The sequence below is a fragment of the Netta rufina genome (assembly GCF_964035555.1).
Source record: "Netta rufina genome assembly, chromosome: 17".
Taxonomy (NCBI): Eukaryota; Metazoa; Chordata; class Aves; order Anseriformes; family Anatidae; genus Netta; species Netta rufina.
The window spans coordinates 5078554-5105135 of NC_140141.1; the positions used below are offsets into that span (position 1 = coordinate 5078554).

The window sequence follows — 26582 nt, forward strand, 5'->3', positions numbered from 1 at the left end:
TTCACAGGAACCCACCTGCTCTTGTATCTGTCAGGCTTAATTTTGCAAGCACTGGCATTGTGTGTTTAATTACAAGTTAGGCAACAGCCATTTTTCAACACCCCCAGACACTGTTAAGATTGCATGGCTGCAGTTTGTACACCTCACTCTGGGTGTTGTGCTGGAGCAGGTCCATGGTATTTGGTAGGGTTATCAGGTTATGGGTTCTGGGCCCCTGTTGCACGTCTCTGACTCTTAGATCTGCTGGCGTAATTTATCATTTTTATATGCTCTTGAGAAATACTTGCTTTCTTCATTGACTTTTAGATATTTCTCTGGCATTATAGCTACTTGCAGACTCGAAAAACAAAACCAAAACAAAAGAACAGACCTTTGCTTTAAGGCTAAAGACATAAGGTCATGATTTCCAGAAAGATTGGATGACTTTAAAAGTAAGCAGGGAAGCTTTTTCTTTCATCGGGATGGTCAGCAATTTAGAAAATTCAGCATCGTTTGTCACATCATTTCTGTATGCCTATAGTTTCTACATGGGAAAACAAAACAAAACCCTTCTCTAGCTGAGAGGTAGCCTTGTGTAGCCCCTGGATTCCTGAAACATCCTGGGCTGACTTTTTGTTGTTCTGTGAGATGGCCTCAAAGTGCCAGTCATTGGTACGTTGTGGGCTAACTGCTGAGCAGCAAACCAAGCTAGAGAGAGTGACAAACATCTGAGCCCTGCCTGTCTTTAAGCAGGCTTGGCTGTTGAGTTCCATCTGTTTACCCTCAGGAAGATGGGTATGAGTATCTACGTGGCTTGGTGCAGCGTTTATTCCTTTTTAGAATGCCTTTGAGTAGGTATAAATAACCGCCGGGGTGCAGTGGATCCTGTAACTTGCTCAGCTTGGGATGTTCTGATCACGTTTTTGTAGATAGGTGCACGTAAATTTCTTGTAATCTTTAAAGAGGAAAGTGGCCATAAATAACTGAAGTGCTATTTTGAAATACACGTCTGGTTTGCAAGGAAGCTGTTCTTTGGGAGCAGTAGTAAACTGCGTCATAAGGGAGTAAATTATCAGCAGTTTGTGGTTGGTGGCTTTTTGTTTTGTTTTGTTTTAGTGTAATGAAGAACTCGTTTTGTTTTTGGCTTCCATGAGTTGCTGCCAGGCCCTCCACATTTGTGATGATGTTAATTTTTGTATGTGTGGTTTAATTTGGTTAATTTCCCATTCTCTTGCCATGCTGTTTGATTCCTGCGTTTTCGTGCAGCCAGCTCTGATTACTGAGAAGGCACAAATGATAGCAGGGTTCCCTGCTGTCAACAGGCGTTCTTCCAGCACGATGCTTTTTTTCTGGAGTGAATGCATCTTTGCTAGGACAGGAAAAGCTTTGCAAGACCTGTTCTGCTACTTAATGACCAAGCACTACTACTGCTGAAATCTGGAAGCCAGCCATGGATCCCATGAGCATCACACAGTGTTTTCATGCATTTAAATGCATCTATGAGTTTCACAACTCAAGCAACAGTGAAGTTGAGCCCTGGAACTGGTGAGCTATCAGCAGCCGTGTATTCAGGAGAACGTTGTTTTCATTAGCTTGATGGTTTGGTGTTTGCTTCACTTAGAGGCCTGGCTCTGTGCTTGTTCTCTTGTTCTGACCAGTCAGGGTCACTCTGGCTTGGGCTGGCAAAGAAGCTCTGCGTTTTTGTGAGCTCCAAAGGGCTGTCAGAAAACAACTTGTCACTCTGGGGGACTGCGGGAGAAATTCTTCTGACAATTCTGTTAGGGATGAGAAACTTCCAGGGGAAAAGCATGTGTTTATTTCCAAAAGCATGTTGGTATCCCCAGGGCTGAAGCAATGTATCCTATTTTGCTGGAGCAGCAGAAGGGTTATCGCCTTTGTGTACTGATGGGAGGGAGACGAGGCTGTCTTCATTGTGCTGGCGTTACAGCTGAGCTGCACATCTCCAGTTCGTGGCTGTGCCTGTGTGATGGAACTCCTTTAGCAGACAGCTTACAGAAAGACGTGCTCCTTCCCTGCTCTGAGACTTCTTGTAAAAGGATAGGACCCACTTCTGTTAAATTTTTTAACTTTTAAACATGTTTTTATTCCCCTTGCCTTCTGTCTTCCTCTTCCAGAGGTGGCCCAAGTGTTTTAGAAACAACATAGTCAACTGGAGCTCATTGAATAATTCAACTGTTGCCTGAAGTGATAATAAAAAGAGGACGACCCATTTAATAAATCAACCAGAGCTAAAAGCTCTGTGGTTTGTAAAAATGTTCCTCTGCCCTGCCTTTCAACTATCTGAAATCCTCTTCTGAAGCACGTTTTTCCCCCCACGTTTGGGTTTTGCATACTCAGGAAGGACACCTTCCTGCCCGCTACCTGTGGGTTATCCATGGGAGTTGTTTCTGGTCAGCAGAGCTCTTCAGAAGCATCACCATGGGGTGTTGTGAACCCTTATCTCTATCCAAACTGCTCCTATCTAGCTGTCCTCTGCCATAGTTGCTGCTAGGTATTCTTTCATCAAGGCCACTGCTGCAGCAGGAACTTCTCCAAGAGCTGCTAGAATCACTTATGGGCTTCCTTGACCACTGTCACTTAACCCAAGAAATAAATCTCTCTGTGGCTCCTGATGTGTGCCTTCTAGAGCAATGAGAAGTGGCCTTTCCTTTTCATAGATGCTTTTGCTTTTCTTTGAGTAAGAGTATTTTCAAAGTACTTCTTGTTTCTGCATTGGAGCTCTGTTACCTGAAACAGATCTAAATGCAAACTAAATGCAAAATACTGTATTTAAGGGGCATTGCACAGAAATGTGAGCATCTAGGGAAGCTCATAAACCTTTTGTTGAAGACGTTTTTCTGTCTGTAGCTTGTGTCAGACTTTTTATTTAATCCCTTTGGACAGAGGCTTGGCAGTACATCAGTGTGTTACTGTATAAATTGCTCTTTTCATTGTAACTGTAATTGTAAAGCAGCCTGGCTATCACAGCCACCCAATGATGGCAGCATTATCTTTCTGCAGAGCTGCAACATTTTGTGGGGTGCAGTGGGGTCCTGCCTGTTGAAATGAGAGGTGTTTAATAACTTGGCTTCTCAGTTGTGGCTCAGTTTTAAAACTAGCATAGTGATCAGAGAGCCTTGCGATGTGCCTTGAAACATCATCGTGCTTCTTGGAGCTTACTGCCTTGTTTTTTTTAAATGGGCCCTACTTCAATCTGTGTATGGAGGCTTGTGCTGGCCGTATTCGATTACTGAGCTTTGTGCTTCAGAGGCTGCTGGGGACAAATGTGTGAACGCTGATGTGTATAAATAAATGATTGTAGGTTTAAAATCAAGGTCTAGGGATAAACGATCCATTTGTCTCTCTTGCCTGTTTTGACTGGAGAGCTGAATTAACAGCTAAAATAGGTGCTGTAGCGTGTTGAGCAGCACTGAATAGGAGGCTACAAAATTAATCCCCGGGGGATGGGTCGCTGGGGTTGAAACCTTTCAGCACTGAACCCTGTGCGGGCTTTGCTGTTCTTGCTGTGAGTGCTGAGGTGGTGGCTTTTTCAATAAAAAGTTTGTACCCTTTGAAGCATCCCAAACCTCTTCCTTAATCAAGAGGGAGAGCAAGGAAACATCATGCTTGATAGTTTTCAAGAGCTTTTGGCTATTTTTGTACTCTGCTGTGTTTATTTTTTTATAAATGGTTTGATTGCTTTCTCTCTAGCTGTAAGGCAAAAAGCTTCGTGTTCCAACGTGAAGCTTATTCCTCACCCTCTTCTCACAAGTGTATTCACAATTAAATAAAAATATTAATAATAAAGGCACTGGTGTTCTCATTTGTTTCTCTTGAAACAGTCACATTCAGATGACTTACTCCAGATATAAACTAGAGAGACTGAGCAGCGTGTCTGGATTTCCTTGTGCCCTTCCCTTCTCCCCAGGCAGAGATCTCCTGTGTGTAGGTTCGTGTGCTGTGTCGGCAACCTGGGAATTCAGAAATGACCTGGGTCCAAAAGAAAAGTTGACCTAAGTCATAAGAGTTAAAGCAGCACAAAGAAATTAAAGCATCTGTTCTCTCTCAACATACTTTCTGCACTTGAGCCTTGAGAGATCTTAAGTTTCTGTTTTTGAAGCTTTTTGATAGAAGCACCAAATAATTCAAGTGAGTACTGAGCCCACCTAGGAAGGGCAGAAGGTTTTCCAGCTGCAGCAAGTTGCTTTGTCCCTGACTATGCAAAACTTGCTGCAGAAGTTCTCAAGTTGTCACGGTGGTGTCCTGGCTATGTGGTGGGCAGGGATTGGGAAAATATGAAAAGTTGTGTATTACAAAGCCAGTGATCATGTACCTGTGATTTAAACAGACTTCTTGGCTTGCACGTGCCCACCACCCAAGTAAGTTAGTGTCTACTCTCTCACCCCCAAACAAAATAGTGTGGCTTTTCCTTTTCCAGAGGGAGGTAATAAATAAGGCAAACTGACACTGGAGGAACTTGAAGTCCTAGACCTCTTTCAGTTGTTTTGAGAGCTTCTCCTGTCAATGAAACTTTAAAGCAAGCACGAATAATTTGGAGTTGGTTTAGGGTGTATTTTTCAAGGAGAGGTTCAGGGACTGAGTTTGTTTTTAAGCTCCATTTAGAAGTAAGCCTGCCAGTTTCCACTGATCAGCTTTAATTTTATTTTTCCCACTTGCCATACAAACAGCAAAGTACGTTATCAAATGTATGCCCAGGCCAAGTCAATAAATTCTAAATGAGTCCTCAATTATTTTCTGTCCATCTTGCACATTTTTATGCGGTTATTGAAGAGCTCACTTGATGCATGCTTAGATGAGCAGGGGAAATTAAACTGTTTTTCCTCTTCCCTTTCTCTTCCCTCCCCATGATAGACTAATGTGCTTTGGCTTGAAATTACAAAATGCCCTTTAAAGGTCTCTGAAGTAGACAACAGAAGTGCTCTCCACTATCATTTTTCATAAGTATTTATGTAAATGGTTGTTTTTTTTTCCTATTTAGAAACTGAAAAATTATACATATTTTCCCTTTGAAATCTTACTCTACTACTGGAAGGCAGTTCTGCCTTCATGGGAAGTACTTGGTGCTACTATAGGACAAAGTGGCCGGGTTGTTTGATTAACATGGTTGTATCAAGATGATATGGTGTGAAAAAGGCATTGTCCTCTATACTATTTGTGTGTGGCCATATTGAGCAATCTGGCCCCTGTGGGGTTGGGAACAACAAAAGATTATGTGTTTTAGTAAGTGGTTTGCTGTTGGATGTGTTTATACAGAAGCTGGCTGAAGCACAAGCCATCCTTATGCTGATATTGTTGGGTGCCAGCCACATGTTTGCTTGTGCATATGAATCGCTGGGGGCTGCTGTTGTGTAAGCTCGTTCCTAGACACTCTGCTCCATCTTTTATCACTTCCTTAGACTGTAGTTGCCCTATTCGTGCCCTGTATTGTGCGTAGAAGATGAAATCTCTCATTGCTGTAAGGTTTCTTTGGTTTCTTATTCCAAGTAAAATAACCCTTTTGTGTTGTGCAGGACTGTGTTCCTTCCAGACGTGCATCTCTCAACACTGGTAAGAGAAATACTGGGCATCAGCAGAACTTAGGTGCTTTAGAAAACGTTGCTCAACAAACGAGAAAAACAATAAATTAAGCTTCAAAAAGACCAAGCCAGTAAAACCAGGTCTACCCAGTGACTATTTCATCTGCATCAAATTAGCATCAAATCCAAGAAGTTATACGTGCATCATTCTGCCACTAGGTAAATAACTGACTTGTACAGCCACCCCTCCGAGCAACAGAACAGCTCTTTGCTGTGCACAGCTGGTGGTGGCCCGGGAGCCTGTCAGACTGACTGCGGCGCTGCCCTAGGCTCTCCTGCTGCAGCACAGGAAAATTCACGGGTAGGCTTCTGCATGTAGCCCTTGGCTTCTCCTTTACGTGCAAAACCAGCTCGTTTCAAACTTTGGCATACACCTTTGTGCTAAGGTGGCAGGCTGATTTGAGTGTCCCGCCCGGCCAACAGTTGCTCTGTGTTTGTGGGAGGAGGATGCGGTGTCTGTAACGGGGAGGGATGGCGCTGTTGGCAGGCCAGCAGCGAGCTGGCTGCGTGCCCTGCAGCCTGCCAGCAGATCCTGTTGCACAAGCCAGCCTCACCAGTGCAGCAGATGGCAAGACCAGTGCCACGGCGAGCCGTGTAGTAGCAAGGAATGACTGCTTAGAGTGAGCCCCAGCTATTGATTAATTAATACAGAAATCAGCAGTGAGGATGCGAAGAGGAAAAATGGTGTTGTGTTGGTTTTTGTGTTTTTTTTTTTTTTTTTTTCCCTCCAGAAGGATTATTGTAAAGGAAAGGCACCAGTGAGCTGGTGAGCTATGAAAATAGCTAGAAGAGTCTTCATAGGAGAAGTGCAGAAGCACGTGTACGACATGCAGTCAAATTTAGCTGTAAGGCTAGAAAAATCTACAGAGTGGTGGTGTGTCTTCCAGCTGTTCGTCTAAGCAGGATTCACGTGACTGGGAGAACTCTTTAGGGTTTGTATTTGTGAAAACAGCCATACTTCTCTTCGTGTCAGTGTGAAGAAATAGCAGGGTTTGAGATTTGACCTGTGGGTGTGGAGGGCTGGCTTTGGTTTGGAGACTAAAGGAGAGCTTTCCAGTTTTTGGAGGACAAGATTTTTTTCAAAGCACAGGGATGATCTGCAGGAGGAGAAAATACTTTAGAAGCTCATATTAATGTGGAGGTAGAACTGCAGGATTTTAATCCAGTAGAAAAGGCTTCTCTCAGTATGTAGGCATAAGAAATTTAGGACAGGGAGTGTTTCTGAAATACTTGATCTACCTTTGCAGGTGCGGAGTTTTCATTTGCTTGCCAACCGAAAGGTGAGAACTTCTCTAAATTAAATTGTTATTTCCTTTGTTGTTTGCTGTTTGCCTTTCTTTGTTGTTAGCTCGTATTCCGGAATCTTAGAGGTGATTGTGTTGATACTTCCCAGGAGGAAAGAAGCTGTTATTAATAGAGCTGCTTCCAGCAAAAATCAAGGTTAGGCTTTGTGGAACTAAGACATTACAAATAACCTCAACTTGAACTGTGCTTTTCCAGTTACAGATCATAAAGCTTCTTGCAGAGAAGATAAGTGTAGCTACTTGCCCTGTGTTGGGTGATGTTGGGTCAGTCACCCTTTGTCCCTTTTCCCCACACTCTCCATTTTGCCATCGGTTGAGACAGGGGTCCTGCTTTGGCATCTTGTTCTGTACACCTTAAAATGAACAGTCCTCACAGTACAGCGGAAAGAAGACCCAGGTATGTTAAGAATTGTGATGGACAGCAGGTTGCAGGAGTAATACGTGAGATGGTTTATTTTGGCCTGGTGCCTTAGATTGAAAGGGACTGTTAATAAAAACTGTGAGGCAGAGCTCCTTTGAATTGTATTTGATGTTTGTAAAAGATTGTTGTGAAAGGGGAGGAAGGAATGGCTCATGCTGATGTATTGGTCGAGGAGCTGGCTTTTCAGAGTTACTAAATGGGAAGCTGAGTGCTTCAGGCACGTCCTGAAGGAGATGGATGCTGAGCATCAGATGCTAAGGTAGGATGGGCAATAAAGAAGCAAAGAGCGGATGCTGTTTGAAAACATTGAAGGAGATTACAGCTGCTGTGCTGCAGAAAGGGTAGCTCATGGGGAATCTGAGAAAATCATCTAGATACTGAGGAAAGCAAGGCTTTGGCATGGGGAATGCTTAAGAGAAGTAATGAATATGTCTGAACTGTAGCTAAATGGAAGGGAAAAAATTATGGGGGGAAAAGGACAAGATAAATAAAAGGCTTAGGGGCCCTAGGAAGGTGTGTCGTGCCATAGAGTTGTCTGCTCTGGGTCTTTCACTGCTTAATGCTGCTGTGTTCTCATTGCCCTGAAAGAGCTGTGGTCAGTGTTCACGGGAGTTCTGCAGTCTGAAGCCCTGTATAGTTAATCCATCATATTTTACTCCAACGAGATTTTGCATTACAGCAGCAGCCTAAAATGATACACAACATCTGTGCAGAGCATTGCTGAAATTCCTAATAAATGAGTTCCAGAGGCAACCCTCCATTTGTGGGATGTTTTCTGTACTGCACGTTTTGTGAAGAATTTGACCAGCCTAACTCTTCAGTGGCCTGCAAAGGTAAAGAACTGGAGGCTCCTATTGGGATCACAGGGCAGGCTGGAGGCTGTTTCTGCCAGACACTGATGTTCCTGCATCTTGCTTCGCTGTTGCTGAGAGCTGCTGTGTGCAGTGAGCTCAGCCTAACTGGGGGCACTGACACACTGGGGGACAATCTGTCACCAGTCTGTGCCTCAGTTTCCTCTTCTGTGAAATATGGACCTTTAAAGAAAATACTTCCTGAAATTCTCAGGATGTAGATCTCTACATCCCGATTGTGAACAGCAAAATGTTATTGCAAAGTTATTGAATGATTGCAAGTTATACAGTGTGAATAAAAACAGGGCCTTGGTTTGCATGGGATGTCTCCTGCAGGACTGGAGAGCTGTTGCTGTCCCTACTTTGCAGCAAGGTCACTTGTGTCAATACCATCCAGATGTGTATCCTCAGGGTTCGTCTAAACACAGTTTTCACTGCATGGTGTTAATAGCTCTTACGCTGGCTCCCAGCGGGGTCCCACCCCTGTGCTTTCACCTCCATGTTTATTCTCTTTTATACCCTCCCACTGCTTTCTATTTTTTTCCTTTCTTCAGCTGTCTTATTTTAAAAGTTCTGGGCAGTAAATCTTCTCTCCTTTCCTTCTATTGGAAAGAAAAAAAATATCTTAAAAACCAAGGAGCTAGAAAGCCCGTTGCAGAAAAATGGTGCGTAGGAACAAATCTGAGAATTCCTACCCCTGAGAATCCTTCTAGCAGCAGTGAATCAGTGTGAACTTGGGAAAGGTGAAACAGTGCAAGGGTAACCGCACTGGGAAGTCATCTGGTATTAAGGCACTTGTGGATTGTTGGAAGTGACTTCGTGAAGTGCTGCGGGAAGCTCAGGGCTCCATTCGTGTCTTGTGGTGGAGCGAGGCAATGCCTGCGCTGGCAAAGTCAGGTGTTGGAAGAGAGGAGGTTGGAGTCAGGCTGGGCATGTGCCTGCCCGAGGATGGCATTTCCCTGCTCTGTTCTTGCTTCTGTTGACAGCTACCAGGTGATTTTAGTTAAGCTCAGGAAAAGGTTATAAAAGGTTTTTCCTCTTTGCTGGTGGGCAAGCAAAGGATGCTGTGCATGTGCAAACGCGAAGGGATGAAAGCAAGCACATCCCCTTCCAAGTGCGGAACGTGATAGTGTCACTGCTCAAGGCGTTTAGTACTGAAGTCAGCGTAGAAGATAACTGCTTCAAGCTAGCGTGGACATAATCCAATCAAAACTTCATTTTTTGCCTGATTGTGTTGGCCTGAGCAAGTCAAATGTTACCCAGTTTTCTGACCCAGTTCAGTTCTGTGCCTCCAGGGCAAACTCCGTGATATGCTTCTGTCTTCTCAAATATGTTTTTCAGCGTGTTTGTGTGAGTTCCTGAACCATTTCTGGGCTGTGGGAGAGAAGTATCACATGAAAGAAAAAATTAGAAAAGCATCTAGTTAGATTTCTTTTTTTTTCCCCCCTTCACTTTTGTTTTCGTCTGGTGGCTTTATCCCAGCAGAAGCAGCGATTTGTTACTTCAGTTGTACCCTGGTGGTGATATGGATATAGCAGAGCTGTGCCTGGTGCAACCTAGCATAGGTCAGAGCTAAATGAGGTTGCCTGTTGAAAGGTATCTTGCATCCCTTCTGTTCAGGTTAGGCTTTTCATTTTAGGGTAACTGCTGTGGTATTGGCCATGGTTGGGTTGTTAGAAGTTACTAAAGGACTTCTTAAAATGAGAACTAGACTGAAAGAAAATCCCTTGAGTACCATAACATTTAGCTTTTTGGAAAGGCAAAAATGTGGGGTACCGGAGTGGGTCAGAAAACCGAGAGCTGCTGAGGCAGCATGCGGTGTGCAGCTGCCCGTCTGCAAAATGGGAGCCGATGGTGGTTCTTTTTCTCAGTTTTGTGCAATGGTTGGGAATCTATGGCTTCAGTGTGGTGGAGCTGTAAGTCAAAGATGCCCCTTGTCACTGGGGTTTATTTATTCCAGTTTATAACATTACATCTAGAAAATTCTCTTCCTTCCAACATTCAGCTCTCGTGTAATTTAATTGTGTGCCGGCTGCATGAGCCAGACCTGGCTCTCGAGTTAAATGGAGCCACATCCATTTAATAGAGTTATGCTGTAGATGAATTTTCCTCTCTGTGCTAAATCTGGGACGCTAGTCAAGTAGGTTCTGCTGGCCCAAACATACGCTGAGTCCTTCCCTGCAAGTTCAAAGGCCTGCCTAGAATTGTGTGTGCATAAGAGCTTTTTTTAATAACACAGCTACTCCAAATGATGTGCCTAAAAAGCAGTTGGGAGGCAAAAATGTACAGACCAAGATGGTTAGCTTTTGTTTAATGTTTTAATTGGCATTTGGTGTGCTGTGTGAATTCTCACAGTTGTCCTATCAATATCTGGCCAGATTTTAGTCTTTGCTCTCCCACACCCAAATGGCTGCAATTTCTGAGAGGAGCATATTGTCTCGTATCAAGCTGGCACACGTTGCACGGCTGTGTTCTTGTGGCTGTATCACAGCATCGGTTTTGCTTCCTGTGTAAATCTTCAGGCTGGCATCCCTGGTGCTGGCTGGAAGTGCTGATCTGCAGCCTTTCAGGTGCTCAGAAAACAGTCAAGAGCAAACTGTTTGTTACTTCCTCTACTGTCGCTAAGTGGAAGATGCGTTTCACTGCTTTTTTCGTGCTTTAGTTCATTATTAGCTTCAGAAGCTTTTATTTGTGAGATGCAAAGAGTGGTGCTAGGAACTGCGCTGTAATTGCAGTCACAATGGTGCATGTTCACCCCTTCTGAGAGCACAAATGCTTCCAGGGCTAAAAACCTCTATGCAAAGGAGGACATTTAAGAGGAGCACATTTAAAAGAAGAGGAGTTTATTTAAATAAGCAGGCAGTGCTGAATGCTTAGACTCCTCGTACCCACCCACACTGACTGCTGTTTGGAAACACTTCAGGAAAACGCCACTCCCTTAGCAGGAACTCAAGTGGGGCTGGGGCTTTGTTCTGTTTCGGTTGTTTTTCTGTTCGGAGTGATGCTGTCATGGGGTTGTCCAAGGCAAAGGCTCGCAGTCACTGTACTCTTTATTTTTCTCCAAGCTCCAGCTATTGTGCTCTACCTGAAGATTAGGGTGCTTCTCAGTAGTGGAAGAGAGCAGTGAACTGCTGATGCAACTTCTCAGGCCAGTGCATTTGCTAACTTTAATTACTGTCTCCAATAAAGGATTAAGTGCACCTCAAATTGGGGCACTTTCACGTATGTTAAAATTACCAGCAAAGAGGTAGTTATCTTCTGAGTCTATGTAAATGCCAAACGGAGATGAAGCATAGAAAGGTGAAATGAACTTTGCCTTTTTCTTAAGGAAATCACAAGAGCCGTGCCCTTTTGAAAGGAGTGGATGGAGAATATAACAGAGGGTGTACTCGCAATTCCTCATGCTCTCTTGAAGGTGCATGGCACTTGTTTCCCAACTGAGGTCTGCTGTGTATATTTAAAAATCCTGGTTTCAGAGGAATACCTGTAGGAATAGTTCCTACAGGTAGGGAAGAAGAAAGTGGGTTAATAATAATAATTTATGTCCTCTCCCTTGGATAATGTTGTCCATGGTAGATGGCCAGTTGTTATCCTGAAATAAAATTGGGATATCAGAAGTAACAATCCCAAAAGCATGCACGAAGGCTACGGAGGAGCTAATGTTTGAGGAGACAGGGAACTTCACAGGTCCCTGAGCTGTGCACAGGCTGAGCAGTGTCCAAGGGGCCGGAGCCCATCAGGCTGCGGTGTGCGGCTGCAGGGCACCAACCTGCAGTGAGCAGCGGGCTGGGTTCTCCGAGCGGGTGGATTCGGTGTCTTTGTGAACTCGGCATACGCTGAATGAGCTTATTTGGATGCTTATAATGAATTGGATGAACAGTGAAATAATTAACAAAGTAGACACTTAAATGGTTATTGCAGGTTTTACAGCTGACTTTATTTAGATGAATGAGGTAGCTCATTCTGCTATTAGCTGCACCTTAGCAAAAGATTTTTTTTCTTTTCTCTTTAATGAATAAACACCACTAATAAGGAAAATTAGCGTGGCATTCATTGGAAAGACAGCATAATGGTCGGTGTCCTTTGGATGGAGAACATCAGACTCTGAAGTGACTCACATGCAACTTCTGAAAATATTTTGTTGGTTTTTTAGATGAAGAAATGTTCCCAAGTTCTTTGATACAGTATTAGAGATCATAAATTCATCGAATGTCAATATATGACTTACTGTCCAGTTAGATTATACCCATAACAGTTTTCCCAGGTACTGCGTTAGAGTCCATGTAGAGGCCAGGCCTGCATTTTTGCTGTTCTCTGGCTGCTGTTTTTATTCCCTCAGTCAGCAGAGTTGCTTACACTTGAATGCTCGTGGATTCCTCTTGTATTCCCCAGTCAGCTGTAGGGCTTTCAGATACTTCACCCCAGTGACTGGCTCCTAAACTGGAGAGCCTTCATGCCAGGATTTAGGGCAGGATTTTAAGGCCTTTTCCTGATCAGTGTAGATCAGTATAACTAAACCTAATAGTCAGCCTCTGTGGGTTAAGTGGCTTTTATGATTCTTACTCAGTAGAGATAATTTAGCAAGACTTGCAAGCTGTTTAGTTTAGCTTTCATTCTGTTACAGATACCACATGTAGCTCCCTGACTTTCCCGATGAAAAAGAATAGCAGCTAGCGGTGAAAACCTCTGACCTCAGTTCTGCAGGTTTTCTCTTTATCTGTTGCAATACAGCAACCAATCTGTGCAAGACTCTCATATGTTGTGAGAAACTGCAAGGGAATTCAAGAGGAGTGATTCAGATTACTGCAAAAGCTGAGTTTCTTATATTTTAAAATATGCAATGAATGTATCCCCCCCCCCCCCCCCCCCCCCTTTAAGAACAAAGAGAAAAGACTTAGACAATAGCCTGTGACTACATGTACTGGGACTGGATGCTGCTGTATGTAGTCTACTCGTGGTTTGGTTTGGTTTTCTTTTAAAGGTGTTACCAGAGAGATAAAATGCAGCTGAGATGTGAAGCTTATCTTGTAAAAACATTATTAGTAAGTCTTTAGTTGTGCATTGGTTTTGAGCCTTGCTGAACCATTTTAACCAAGGTAATTTTATCTCCTTCTGTTTGCATTCTGTGTGTACATTTTCACTTGACTTTTTCTTATTGAAACCGTCCTTTATGTGCACTCCAACCATTTGGTACCTGGCATTCCCTAGTCACCGAGCTATTTCTGCCTAAGATTGTTACCTTTCAGTGTTCCCAGCACATCTCAGAAATCTGGAATGGTAATTGGATGGGAAAAACACTTGGTCATTTGTCCTCCTGGATTGGTCCATGAGGAGGCAGATTTCAAGCAAGAAGCAATGCATTTAAGCATGATCGGTAGCACTGCTTCTGGATCATTTTGTTTTCTTCCAAACTGAATTTGGTGTTCGTAATGTGTTGTATTAAAAGCCAATATTTTGATACATAGGATACAGAACATCATACTATGGAAGATTTGCCTGTGTATTCTGAATTCCTATCGCAAGCCTTACTTTGCAAGCTTTGTCCTACTGTTGCATTTGGGGAGATGCTAAGGAAAAATCCTGTGACTTTGGAGAAAGACAGACAAATTAGGATAGCTGTGCTGATCTGTATTTATTTCAGTGTAAATTTTTTACATTACAGATGTCCTTGGATGGATTTTATTATTATTAAAAGTGGCTTCCCTCCAGAATAATTGCTCTGTTCTACCAGCGGTTTAATTTTCTTCCGAAAGAGCACTGTTTTCTCCTTCAGGACTGAGTATTTGCCTGAGGAATTACTCTGAGAAGCTGTAGTTGTTTCTTTCTGTACAGACAGCCTCCAGGTGATCCACAGCTACAAAAGAAATCAAGAACTCATCTGACAGCCTGTACTGTGAAAGCAAGAGCTGGAGTCAGAAACTTTTTGAGAGGTTTCGGTATATTTATATCTTGCAATAAGTCACTAGTCACTTTTTGTCTGGGGAGATCTCTGTGGGAATTTGTTTTTAACTCTGTCTTGAAAATCCTGAACAATATTTTCTGTTTCAAGAGCAGAGAGACTGATAGGGGAAGTAAATCTAAATCAAATGGCTGATTCCACTGACAGCACCGAGCATGGATTTATAGAAAAATGAAACAGTAACTGTGGCCTTTTTCCTTTTCAAAAATCCCTAATTGGTATTTTCCCCCCTCCCTTTGTCAGATGCTTTCATGCTTTGGCGGTTGAGATGCATTAGCTTCTCATGGACTGCTTGGGTTGGTTCCTCTGAAATACCTTGAGAGCACGAGCTGTCTGTAAGGGGCTGAACCTGCTCTTAATGAAGTGAGTGTGCTGCTTCTCTTGTCAGTTGCTTTTTTGGGCTATATTTAGCAGTTCCCCAGAGCTGTGTTGCAGACATGAAAGAATAAATATGACATCTTTCTAAGGACTGGGTGAGGAGTCATGGTGGATGTAATCTTTCACCGCCAACTGAATTGTGTCTGGGTGCAGAGCCTTCTTCAGCATAGATCTCGGCTCTGCGCTCGCTCCTTGGTGTCTGTGCTGCTGGGGGTGAAGTTGGCAGTACAGATCAATGCTTAATATCTTTCCACCCTGTCTGATTTATATAAAACCCAGGTAAAGGAAGGTTTGCAAATTAATCCACTGTGTAATGGTCACCTTGTGTGGGAGAACACAAAAGACTCCATCGGATGTGATTTGAGCTGGTACGTGCTTTGTGTACTTCAAGTCATTTGTCTGAATCCATGGGTTTTGAAGAGAAACTTTGACACCCTGGCTATTGAATGGAAAATGAAAAGTACTGCTTTTTTTTCGTTGTTGTTCAGCTGGATTGTACATGACGTTTCTGTTCCTTTCCCTTAAAGAAAATAATGAAGATACAGAGGAAAAATCCAAGAGCTGTCTGTATTCGATTTGCTTGGAAATTAATCGTTAATGATATCCAGGTGGACAGCAAATGTGTTATGAAGCCTTACGTATTTGCGTGCAAGGTAGTGAAACAAAACATAGTGATGTGCATGGAAAGGATCCCATCAAGCCTGAATCCTCAAAGAGCAAATTGGTGCCTGTAGGAGCAGATCAGTCTGTGTGCAAGGGGATTACTGAGGTTATGCTGACTTGATGTTGTGGGTACTGTGGTTTCTGCTTCTTGAAATCCTGTGTGTAGGCTCATGCTATATCACAGTGGCTGGAAACTGAACCTTTATCATTTTTGTTGTCTTATGCATTTTACTAGCATTTGGAGTAGAAATACTTGCTCCTAAATGAAATGTCAGACAATTTAATCATTGGATGGGGCACACATTATGACTTGAATAGGAGCGGTTCATAGCTTTGAGAAAGATTTGCCAGCTCTTGGGAAGATGAAGTGCCGTAGCCAGTTCCTCATGGCACATTGCAAATCTTTCTGAAGCTCGTCTCCCAGACAGGAGAAATCTTCCCACCTTTTTTATTTGCTGCACTTCCAAGCGGTGCGTTGCACACTAATGTTTTATACTGATCGCTTCAAAAGCCTTGCTTGTCATATGCCCAGTATAAAATGAAAATATGTTTGCCAGACAGGTAGCATAGATCCTGCTGGCTTTAATTTGCAGCCTGCTTCGTAGGAAATGTTATTTGCTGAAGCTAACTTTAATATTTTATAGTTGTCATATACTTGCAAAGAAACAATTATAAGCAAGGGCTCTGATTTAGGAATGTGGTTTTGAGCCTCTTTACAGTCCCTTCTGTTTCTTTACCAGCATGGCCCGGCGGCAGCTCCCTCCACAGGCAGTAAGGCTTGAACACGTTATAATCACACCTGGGTATTCTGACGAATGCGGTGTGCCTCAACTGCTTCCTGCAGCACAATTGCCTTGAAGTTCTATACTTTACTGTTTTCAGCTTCATTTTTTGGCATCTTGAGTGCGGTGCTGTAGCTGCCCCAGAGCTTTGTGATGCTGGGCGAGCAGTTTCTGCCTAAGCAGCGGTCGCACATCTGCTCCTTGGGCCCGCGCAGCTTGTGGCAGACAGCGTGTTATTACACTGGCGGCACAGTAACAAAACCTTGGCACGCAGTGTGTTAATTTAGCTGGGACAGTGCTTTTCTTCTGTCAATGTTGACTTTAGATTATTTGCCGGGGAGCCGGGGAGCTAGCTTGGGCTGCGTTAGGGATGCTGCTGCGCTGCTGTCGCTGCAGTCTGCACTTACCACTGGGTGTGGTAATTATAGTTGGTGTGTTCGGGTTTCTAAGTGGGTATTGTGTACGTGAGGGAATGCTGAAATCGGAGACCTGGACTAAATAAGCATCAAACGCCTTGGAATCAGCCTGCTAGCCTGCCATAATGGGTGCTCGTCCTCCCTTATGCTGGCAAGGGGCTTGTTTGGCCCTGTCACGGTGTAGGTGTGTGTGTTCATGGAGGGGCTGGGAGAGGTGGCACCACAACTGAGAGACAGGGGGGACCTGGTGAGTAACGTGCCCGCATGGACGGGGAGATAACCCGCACTACTGCGAGCTCACTAGAGGCTGGCTGTGGGATGGCTCTCCCGGCCCTCTGCTTCTGCGGCCTGGGCTTACAGCTGCTGAAGGACGGCTCCTGTGCAAGCAAATGAGAGGAGCCACACACCCTGCCTCTGCTGGGGGGGTGAGGAAGGTCTCTCAGGGAGATCAATAACACTGGAAAATTGATGGCACTGTACAGGCTTCTGCCAGGTGTAGTCAGAGTCCGAAAATACCTTTCCTGTCATGATGAAAGGGAGTAGGAGGAGAGGATGTGGTGGATGTTAAGATCAGCTTGGTAGGAGTGGCACCAGCTGCTAGGACAAGTTTGTTGGAGGGAGTGTGAAAGGAGCACCAGGGAACCTGCAGGTAATGGGCTTGCCAACAGGCGGATGGCCTCAGACGGGCATTTTCTTTCCTTCTGCTTCTCTGCTATAAGACGTGCTTACGTCTGAAATGAGAGCACATGCAGGCTTTTTTTGTTTTACATCATTATGAGTTGGGAGTTTTAAATGCAGTTTTACATGACGGTGCGTTGATGGACACACTTGGAATTTGGTGAAGTGGAAGCATGAATTAGTTTGGGATTAATGGAAGTGTCCCAGAGAACTTCCTGAGTAGCCAGCGCACCTGACACCTTTCAGGTGTATCAGTAGGGCCGCAGTCTTAGAAACACAGCAGAGCATATGGGGAACCAATTAATTCAGAAGATATTAATTAAACACTTGTCCTCTGGGGAAAACCTTTTAGCACATCAGCTCTTTGGCCCAAGATCACACATGCATGAGTGGACAGTGAACATGCCTGCCTGGATTGTCACTTGTTACTTCTCTCGATAGGCTGGGGAGTTGCCTCCTTTAGACTACTGCTGCCAGGCTTTTAGGGAAGTAGACTGTAGTTAATGCTTAAGCTGTGTCTCAGCCACCAGCTTTCTCGCATATAACTGATGTTAACACATCCTGTTTTTTCACTGTTGCCCCGTGGACTGTCTGACGAGCTCCTGGCAGTCTATGGGCTCTTTGTTTTGAGAAGCACACTTCATCTGTGGCATGCATGTGGAATTATCGACGCTGAATATAGCTATTTTGTCTGTTAAAGCATACAGAAACGCTTGCAAAAAAGAGCTCTTCCATGAAAGGGTAACGCATTGTGAGTGTGCCTTCCTGTTGATACCAAACAGCTTTGTTTGTGTCTGGGTGGTGCTGCGCTGACTTGAGCATTGTAGACTGAGTGGGTAATAGACACTGCAGGGAGATTCAGCTGAATGACAAGGCTCCACTTAATTTATCTGCTTTTAGAAAAAAGTCCACTGGTCTGTCATCAAGATCATGTAGCTCCATTAGAGAGAACAGTAGAGAAATGCTTGTGTTGTAGTATAGTGATTGACAGTGAAGATCTTTTTTTTTTTTAAAAAAAAATCTCTCCACCTGGTCCTGACAGCTAATTAGTTCTCTTGTGAATCTGTTTTAGTAGTAACAAGATGCAAACGGTTTACAAAAGGTATTTACTACTGACCATTTGAACTTGCTTGATTGCTGAAACTGCAAATAATTCTTGATGTTATAAGCAAAGGATTACACTGATGGTTTCTTCTGCCACGTTGTTGCTGCAGGTGCAGCTCGCTCGTGCTCCTGAAGCAATTCCTTCAGTGATTTATTCTGAAGGTGCTTTTTTAACTGAGAAAAAAATCCTTTAAACTCCTTATGTGGATTTGTATTGATATTTGCTTACCTTCTGCTGAGTGTAAAGATAGAAACCTATTATTGGAATGCAAATATCTGATGATGGAAAATCACCTTCATTGTAAAATACAGCAGTGCTTCAGAATTGGCAACGTGCTGGAGATATGACCTTAGTGGTAGAGGATTCGGCCAGCAATGTTTAACTCAATCTCTCGTTATGATTTCTTATGTTCATCTCATTACATGAAATATTATACTCTTCTTTTTTAAAAAATAAATAAATAAATAAAAGATCTTGTTTCTTGTGGTATGTGTACAACTGGAGAAATTTCTCCTTTTGTGTACAAAAGGAGAAATTTCTTCAGGAAAGACTGCAAAGAAAACAGAGGTTTATCTGAGGATCTCCCTCCTACTCGGAGAAATCACGAGTACAAAATGTTAATGATAACAAACCTATTTTATCAATTATAGCTTTTAAAAGGCAACAAAATTTCCAAAAGATTAGTATTTAAATAGCCTATTTGAACGTGATGAAAGAAATAGTGAAATGCCTCTTCAGGGCTTGTGTGCTCTGTCTTTATATGGCTTTTGTTGTCAGCTTTTCTTTGGAGATTTTTTGAACGTTGTAGGACAGGACAACTTGGTCTTCTCTTGCTGGTAAAATTAATTGTTGTTCTGACAGTTTTCCTGTATTGTAAATGACTGACAGAGTGACTGGAAGCAGTAGGGCTGGATGCAAATACTGTATGAAGGGGCACATTGCCCAGCAGTAGCCGTACGTTATACCTCCCCTGTTCTGAGGTGCCTGGGCTGACATGAAGCTGTGCCACTACAGCATGGCTTGAGGTTGCTGAAGATGGGTCAGAGAAAGTAGAGAGCTCAGTTAAAATACTTCATCTTCGAAAAAACAGCAGGCAGCTGGGTTGGAGAAGGACTGAATTCAGCAGCTTGTCAAAGTTTGGAATTTATGAAGTTAATTAGTTGAGAATAAAGCATCTTTTATTAATGTTTGACTATCTGTGTTCATGTATAACTTAGTATGATAAAACAGCTGATGCATGCCCAGTTTCCCTTTCTAAAGCAAAAACTCTAAATAAGCTTATAAATAGTGAATAGTAAATAAATAAGGAATTATTTGGTTATTTCAGAACATAATTCAGTGTTCTAAGCGGTGCTGTGCCATATTCAGTCACTTCTGGCTTGTTTATGTACTTTTCACTCTTTAATGAAGGACCTTGGTTTTCATTAGTATGATTTATTTAGAATGTCTTTATGGCTATAGTCAAATATCACCTATTAAAATGCCACCAGTCTTTGTCAGACACAGGCATAACCTTTTTCTACTTAGTATTTGCAGCCTATATCCTTAGCAGGGAAAATTATTAATCCCTTATGAATGCAACTGAAATGATACATGAAGTCAGCAGAAATCCTTCTATCCAGTGAGCCAGCAGGGCATGCTTATAAGCCAGCAAACTGCAGTGCTTTGCAAAATATTATGGATTCAAAAGCATAGTGAGTTATGTCTACAAGGTTTACAAAGCTAGGATTAAGACTAGCTAACGTCTACTGCTGAGGGTATATAGAACAGGTTATCTGGCACATTCTCTGGGTCTCCAAACACATTTTAGATACATACTGATGGCCTGCTAGAATAAGTTGGGTAGCTTTTGTTTAGTGAATGACACAGTTACCCTTAAGTTTTTAATTTTCTAAATAGAGCTGTACTCAATTTAAATTTCTTGGCAAGCAAACTGTTCTGTTTGGTTTTGGTGATTTGAGCTCTTGCTGATTAACTTTTCCTTGTTCAGAACAAGTTGATTTAATTTATGCACATGTGAACTGATAAATGGTGGGAAGATGGAGATACTGAGGTGTCTGGTCACTTGACATGGATACCTGTACTAAGTGTAGAATCAGTCTTGTCTTCCTTCCCCCTGTGCAGTATGAAATGTTCATTGGTGGGTGTTGTCCTTTTTTTATTTTTCATTATAGCATTTGCTGTTCAGGATGGGTATCTTTGCTTTCCACCCAGGTAGCTAGATTGCTACGTTTGGTTTTCTGACTTGCTGTCATCCCCTGTAAGCAAGATTTATTCATTTGGCTCTGTCTGTGGTGTCATTGCTGCACTTGCCTGGTATTTGTGGCTAAGGGCTCTTCCTCGATCCTGAGCCCGTGTGTCAGATGCAGCGAGCCGGCCCGCTGCAAGGCTGGAAGCAGTGTCTGGCACATGGCCCTTTGGTGTGGCAGATGTGTCTTGATTTGTGCTCCCTTTGTAGGGTCTGCAAAAGACCCTTTCTCACCTCTCTTAAATGAGTTGCTCACGCATTGGTACGGAACAATTCAGGCACAATTAATTCATCCACCATCAAAATTGACTTGGTGGTGCCCAACAGCCCTGTAATTCAGGGTGGGAGTCTGACTTCAAAGATACGGTCAGGCTTGGTGAAATGGAAGCAGGTCTTTCTACAGCCATGCACCCAAAGGCATGTTTGTGGAAGCTCAGAAAGCTGGTTGTGTTTTGGAGCAGCACTACTGAACAGAAAAGAGCCTTCTCTCTTTCTCATATTCACTGAGTGCAGCTCAGTAGGCCTTTTGGGGCATATGTTACAGCACACTAACATATATAGAAGAAATACCACTAAGTTGCAACCCAGGCATGTCACTATTGCTGATGAGTGTTCACTTGTGTCAGACTGAATGCTGGGCTTGTGTTTAGGTTTCCTGTTTTTTGTGTTCTCTCTCCTGTCTGTAAGTACCAGGACAAGATACGCATCTAATGAGTCCTGAGCAGCAGGAATGTAGGCTAGGCAAACCAAGCAAAAAGCCAAAGAATGACATTGCGTTCTTTGGGAAGTCTTTAAAATAAAAATCTTCATGCTGTAGTATGTGGGGAGAACTGCTATTTATCAAATGATTTATACAGGGAACTAAAGCAGTGTTAACACGCTGGAATTAAAGATTGAAATGTTTCTTGCACATATGGATTCTGTCTTCTCTCCTTTTTTCCTGCGCTCCCCCTGCTCCTTCCCTGCCGTGCTTTTTTGTTTTGTTTCTCCCCTCTGTGATTAGACTTATGCCTTTTGTAATGCTCCTAGCTGTCCATCTCTTCTTGGTGTGCCTCTGGCTCCCTGCATCGCTTTTGGATCTCCTTTCTGCCAAACGTGCTCTCTTCCATGCTTATGTTAGCTGTTGATAGCTATGCTGCTCACAGATTGAACACATGGAGCTGTGGAATATTATGCATTTCTGTCAGACTGGTTTTGAGGATGCCTGCGTTTTTTAAGAATATCATTACAAGTGATGGGTCAGTCCAAACCACCAAGCCTGTCTCACAGCTCGGTGGTACCTTTCTGGAGGTATTTTTGTCCTGCTGGGGACTCCAGGAAGGCATTAAAAGGCACCGTTCTCTCCCTCTCTCTCTCTCTCTCTCTGTCTCTGTCTCTCTCTCTCTCTCTCTCTCTCTCTCTCTCTCTCTCTCTCTCTGTCTCTCTCTCTCCCCCTCTCTCTCCCCCCCTTTTTAAAAATAAATAAATAACTAAATCTGAAAGCTACAAATCAAATGCGAATGAGTCCTGGAGGCAGGCACATTGTTCATTGCGGGCTGTGGGCTCGCTGCCGAGTTGGTGCTGACTGGATCTGTCCGACTGGGTTAAGGGGGGTGAGATGACTTTATTTTCAGATTGCTCATGAAGAGTTGGAAGAAAAATGCAACAACTTCATGTGAACTCTGAGAGAGACAGCTGTGTGTATAGCTGATGGAAGAACTGCTAATGCTTTCCAGAGCGGGCTGGTCCTCTGTGATGCTCTTACGGGAGCCGTGCTGGAAGAATCGGCGTCCTTCTGCCAACGCCTTAGTGGGGGAGATGGGTCTGAGGGAGGCAGTTCCCTTTAGAGAAAGGCAAGAAGGCAAGGCTGGGTACCTGGCTGATGCTTATACTGCCAAAACAGGTGAAAAAGGTTCATTCTCTGCGATCCTAAATAACAAAGGAGGCTGACAGAGGAGGCTTGTTTGAATTAAAGCAAGGCAGTCGCTGCTGCCAGCATGTACACAGGGAATTACGCGCTTTGAAAAGCTCTGGCCAGGGTGTGAGCAAGCTGGCTAGGAGTTTGCTAACACACTGTATGCTATTTGCAGCCTCAGCTTTGCAGGGTTGGTCTGGAAAATTAAAGATTCCCTTTCCTGGCATAAAACCACAACAAAGAGTGAGAGTGAAATGCAGCTGGCCTGTTCCTGGGTTGGAACAGCAGTGCTGCAACTTGTCTTTCTAACTGTATGAAAGTGCAGCATTCAGAACCTGGATCTAGTTTTCTGGCTGATGCTAGGTAATAGCAAGTCCTTAATTTCATCTTGTATCAGGTCTTGTTGTTATCTGGATGCTTAATTGAGAAATGGCTCTGAAAAGCCCTCTGAGAACCTGTTTGAGAGAAGTGACTTAGATCTCTAGCTCTAGGGCTGTGTCTTGTCTTAATCTTTGTCGTATTTGAATTCTATTGTGACGTGCCAAATGCATGCACAACAGAAAGAATAATAAAAAATATGTAATGTAAATTTTTGGGTGGTTGGCAAAGCATTTGAATTGTAAAATCCCATTTAATCCAGAAGTGCTGGCTGTATGCTCAGTGCCAGTAGGGGTGGCCACAGAAAGATGCTCGTTTCCAGAAAGCATGTAGAACGCTTTGCCACAGCTGATGTAAAGTGGGGAGGGGCAACAAAACCCACATTTAATTTAAAAAGAAAAAAAAAAAAGAAAGAAAAAAAGCTATTTTAGTTTGAAGAAGATGTTACATCTGGGCATGTGACTTCCACCTCAGCTTAAATAAGTTTCCCTTTCTGGGACCCGTGCTCATCACACAGGAATAGCAGTCCTTTTGTGTTCTTATTTTGCCACTGAGTGTACACAGTCGTTTACAGTGAATTTTCTTGATGGCAGTGCCTGGATGAACAGTGCTCATTTCTTCTTTTTTCCCTTCAGTCACTTGTTCCTGCTGTTATGCAGCCATCTCAGGCTGACGCGACAGGTTTGGGGAGCTATGATGTAGATAGCGAAGGCTGGGGAATGGGACAGACAGCGATGTGATGCCTCGCTGGCAGAAGGTTCCCAGCCAAGTTCGCACAGTGCTCTGGTTTGGAACTTGACCTTATCTGAAGTGCTGCTGGCACGGCTGAGAAGGGGATTCCCGATGGCTCACCGCTGTGGGGAGAGACAAGTCCCCGAGGCAGAACCACTGCTGACCAGGAAACCTGTTCTGAGCTGCTTCCTTGGCTGACAACGATCCCTTTATTGCATTTAAGTATGATTTTTCTGGGGCTGGGATGGAAGAAGTCTTTCACAAGCTTTAAATGATTTGCTCTTAGACTGGAAAACCTTCAGAGGGGTGGAGCAGTGAAGTCTGAGTACTTGTGTGCAGAGAAGTGAGCACCTCTCCGCCATCAGGTTTCTGATTAAAGAGGAACATGTTGCTTAAAAGGTTAGAATTCTTAATTTTTAATCAGTGAAGGAAAATCTAGCATGAAAGTTTCTGTCATTGTGCTGCCTACTCTTGCTTTCTAAAAATTAAACCAAAATACGTATCTTGCAGATCCTCAGCTTCCTGTCAGTAGCACTACTTAAACCTTTACCTGTGAGTCTGAAGGGTTCTCTTTCAGCTTTCCCTCACTCCTTTAGGCACTTGAGCTGTGATCAGATCACCCCTTGACCTTCTTTTTGAGGTGAGCAGCTCGGACCTTAGGGCTGGATGTGAGATGTTTCTGATCTCTCAGCTGTTCCGTGCTGATGTCTTCCGATGGCTGTGCTGCCAGCTGTGTTCTGAAGCCATCGCAGCACAGCCGCGTCCTTCCAAGCAAGTGCGTACAAGGCCCAAACAGAGTTCTTCCAGCAATGGCCATGCAAATGCCAAAGAGAGGTGATGAAATGTTCTTCCTCAGCGTTTTCCCTGTCTAATATTCAGGATTTATGGGTGTGTTGTTTTTTTTTTTGTCCTTTCTGTTAAACAGGGAGCTCACAAGATGTGCACTGGGAGTCTCCCCAGCTTTGCTTTAGGAATGCTCTTTTTCCTCCCCAATGTTTTGTTTTTTTTTCCCTTCTCTGTCTACAGTTTCGTGCTAGTTTAACACCAACTTAGTAACTCTACCTGCCATCTTTCCAGCCTGTGCCAAGACTGTCCATGTACAGGGGCGTAAGCTCAGTCCTAAGAAATGCACAGAGAATGCGTGAAGTAAACAGACTACTGAAAAAAAGCTGTCAGTGAACTCTCTCAGGCAGTTGAAATAACACAGTAACTGCATCACACTTGGGAAAATTTGCCTTTCTGCTGGAATCTCTTCCGTTGGGAAGATTTATGGTAGATGGAGCAGCCTCTGGCTTTGTTGGCTTGTTTTTGGCTTTTGGTGTTCACATGGAGTTGTACTCATCAGAGACCTCCTGCAAAGTTTTTCCTGCTGTCATGTTTTTAGTTTCTGGGGATACGTAATATTGAGAGCCGGGCCTGTGTTAGGAGCCACTCACAGGTTTCCTGCTATGTTTTGCTTCGAGAATAGCTTTTGGTGAGGGGCTGGAAGGGAGAGGGACAAGGTACAGAGGCAAACAGAATTGATTTAACGTGGATAATCTCGTGGGGAGTTGTTTGGACTGAAGCACTCCTGCTGTCTGGATGCCAAACAAACCTGCTTTTTGGTGCCTGATACTGGGAGATGTTGGCAAGCACGTTCCTATGAGATGGGTGATGAGGTTTATTGTCAATCACTTTTGTATTCCCTAGAATGTGAAATAATTTATTATAGAAGCCACTTCCTTGGAATTCAGCCTTAAAAAATTCATCAGTGGCCAATTTGTTCTTTCTATCTCCCTCAAGTTTATGGAAGCTTTTTTTTTGTTTCTTGTGTTTGTAGCCGTGTTTTGCCACAAAAGCATTCTTGTTGCATAGTTCAGACCTAGGGGCAAAATTGTGGGTGGATGAGGAGATTAGTTAAATTTAACACTGATCTGATATGGCAGCTAGGACACCAAATTAATGTTCCAGTCTTGATTGTAATTTGAAGAATGCAGAGATGGCTTACATCTGCCTTGAAGTTCAAAATGCAATTCTCTAAGGTACTTCTGTAGCAGCGCAAGTAGGCGTGCATGTGTTAGCCTAAAACTGACGGGCTGGTCTAGAAGATTTTGGTTTAACACAGTAGTGGTGTGCTTAGGTGGCTGGGGTAAAGTCTGGGACACACAGACTGCTTACAGAAACTTTTTGCTGTACTCTGCAAAACTGACAGTTCTTTCTTTTGTTTTAGATGAAGGACCTAGCTTGTACTTCTGACTCCTATGTGCATGTAAGTTGATACCTAGTAATACATGCATCAGTTTAATTTATGACCAAAACTCTGTGGGGTCAAGGAGAAATGAATGCCTGTCTTGCAGAAAGGAATGTGCAAATGAGTCATCCCACACCACCGTTAATGCCAGCATTGTAGAGGCAGCAGGTGGAGATGGAGGAAAAAGCTTGCTGGAAAATTGTAGTCCGTGATGTAACCTCATCCCACTAAAAATCTCCCTAATTTGGCCTTGCTTAGTTCATCTGAAAGACTTCAGAGAGGAAGCAAGTCAGATCTGTTCTGGGTGTGGTCAAAGATTAGACTCACACATTTCTGTTGTGTTTTTGGGAGGTGTAGTGACTAAAAAGCTGCAGACCTAAATTACTGCAAATGATAGTGAACTCTCTGTACCAAATCTTGGTGAGAAGCAGTCATTTCCTCCTCATTTCGTATGCTTTCCTGGTGGACAAACTTTCCTGATATACACACTGTTGACAGCTAGGAGAAATAAAGCTACCCCTAACATGTGTTCCAAGTGCTTGTTCTTTTTTTCTTTATCATGTTCGTATTAAATGTAGGACTTACGCTTCTGTTTTACTGCATGATCTTGCCAAAATGCTGGGGAAAAAGAGCTTGTGACTAAGGGATTGACTGACGGATTGTGATATTCTCATCCAATTCTGGGTTTTACTACCTGGGCTGTGAGGCCTGGATCGCCCAGCTTTAATGCTTTCTTGAAATGCCACAGGCTGGCTGTAATTCCCTACAGAATTGGTAGCAAGAGCTGGATGTGTCCCAGGATGCGATTTAGCCTGTGCAAGATCTGAATTGTTCTCTGAAGTTCCAGTTCTTCACTGAATGGAGACGGGAGAGGAGGAATTAAGTTGTTGTGCATTTAGGTACCTTGCTAAGCTGCCTGAAGGTGGGTGATGTGAGTTTGAAGCTATTATGCACCTCTTTGCTACCT

General features: G+C 43.4%; 1 protein-coding gene across 2 annotated transcripts in view; it reads left to right on the forward strand.

Annotated features, from left to right (window-relative positions):
- The window catches only part of ARVCF (ARVCF delta catenin family member), a 146146-nt gene that overhangs the window by 23349 nt on the left and 96215 nt on the right, over nucleotides 1–26582 (forward strand). Inside the window, exon 2 of one of the 2 annotated variants that reach the window (XM_084297219.1) lies at nucleotides 25595–25633. The exons of the other annotated variant lie outside the window; for it this stretch is intronic. Within the exon in view, the coding sequence (XP_084153345.1) occupies nucleotides 25595–25633 (39 nt within the window). The remainder of the gene's footprint in view (nucleotides 1–25594; nucleotides 25634–26582) is intronic. 2 annotated transcript variants of the gene reach the window in all.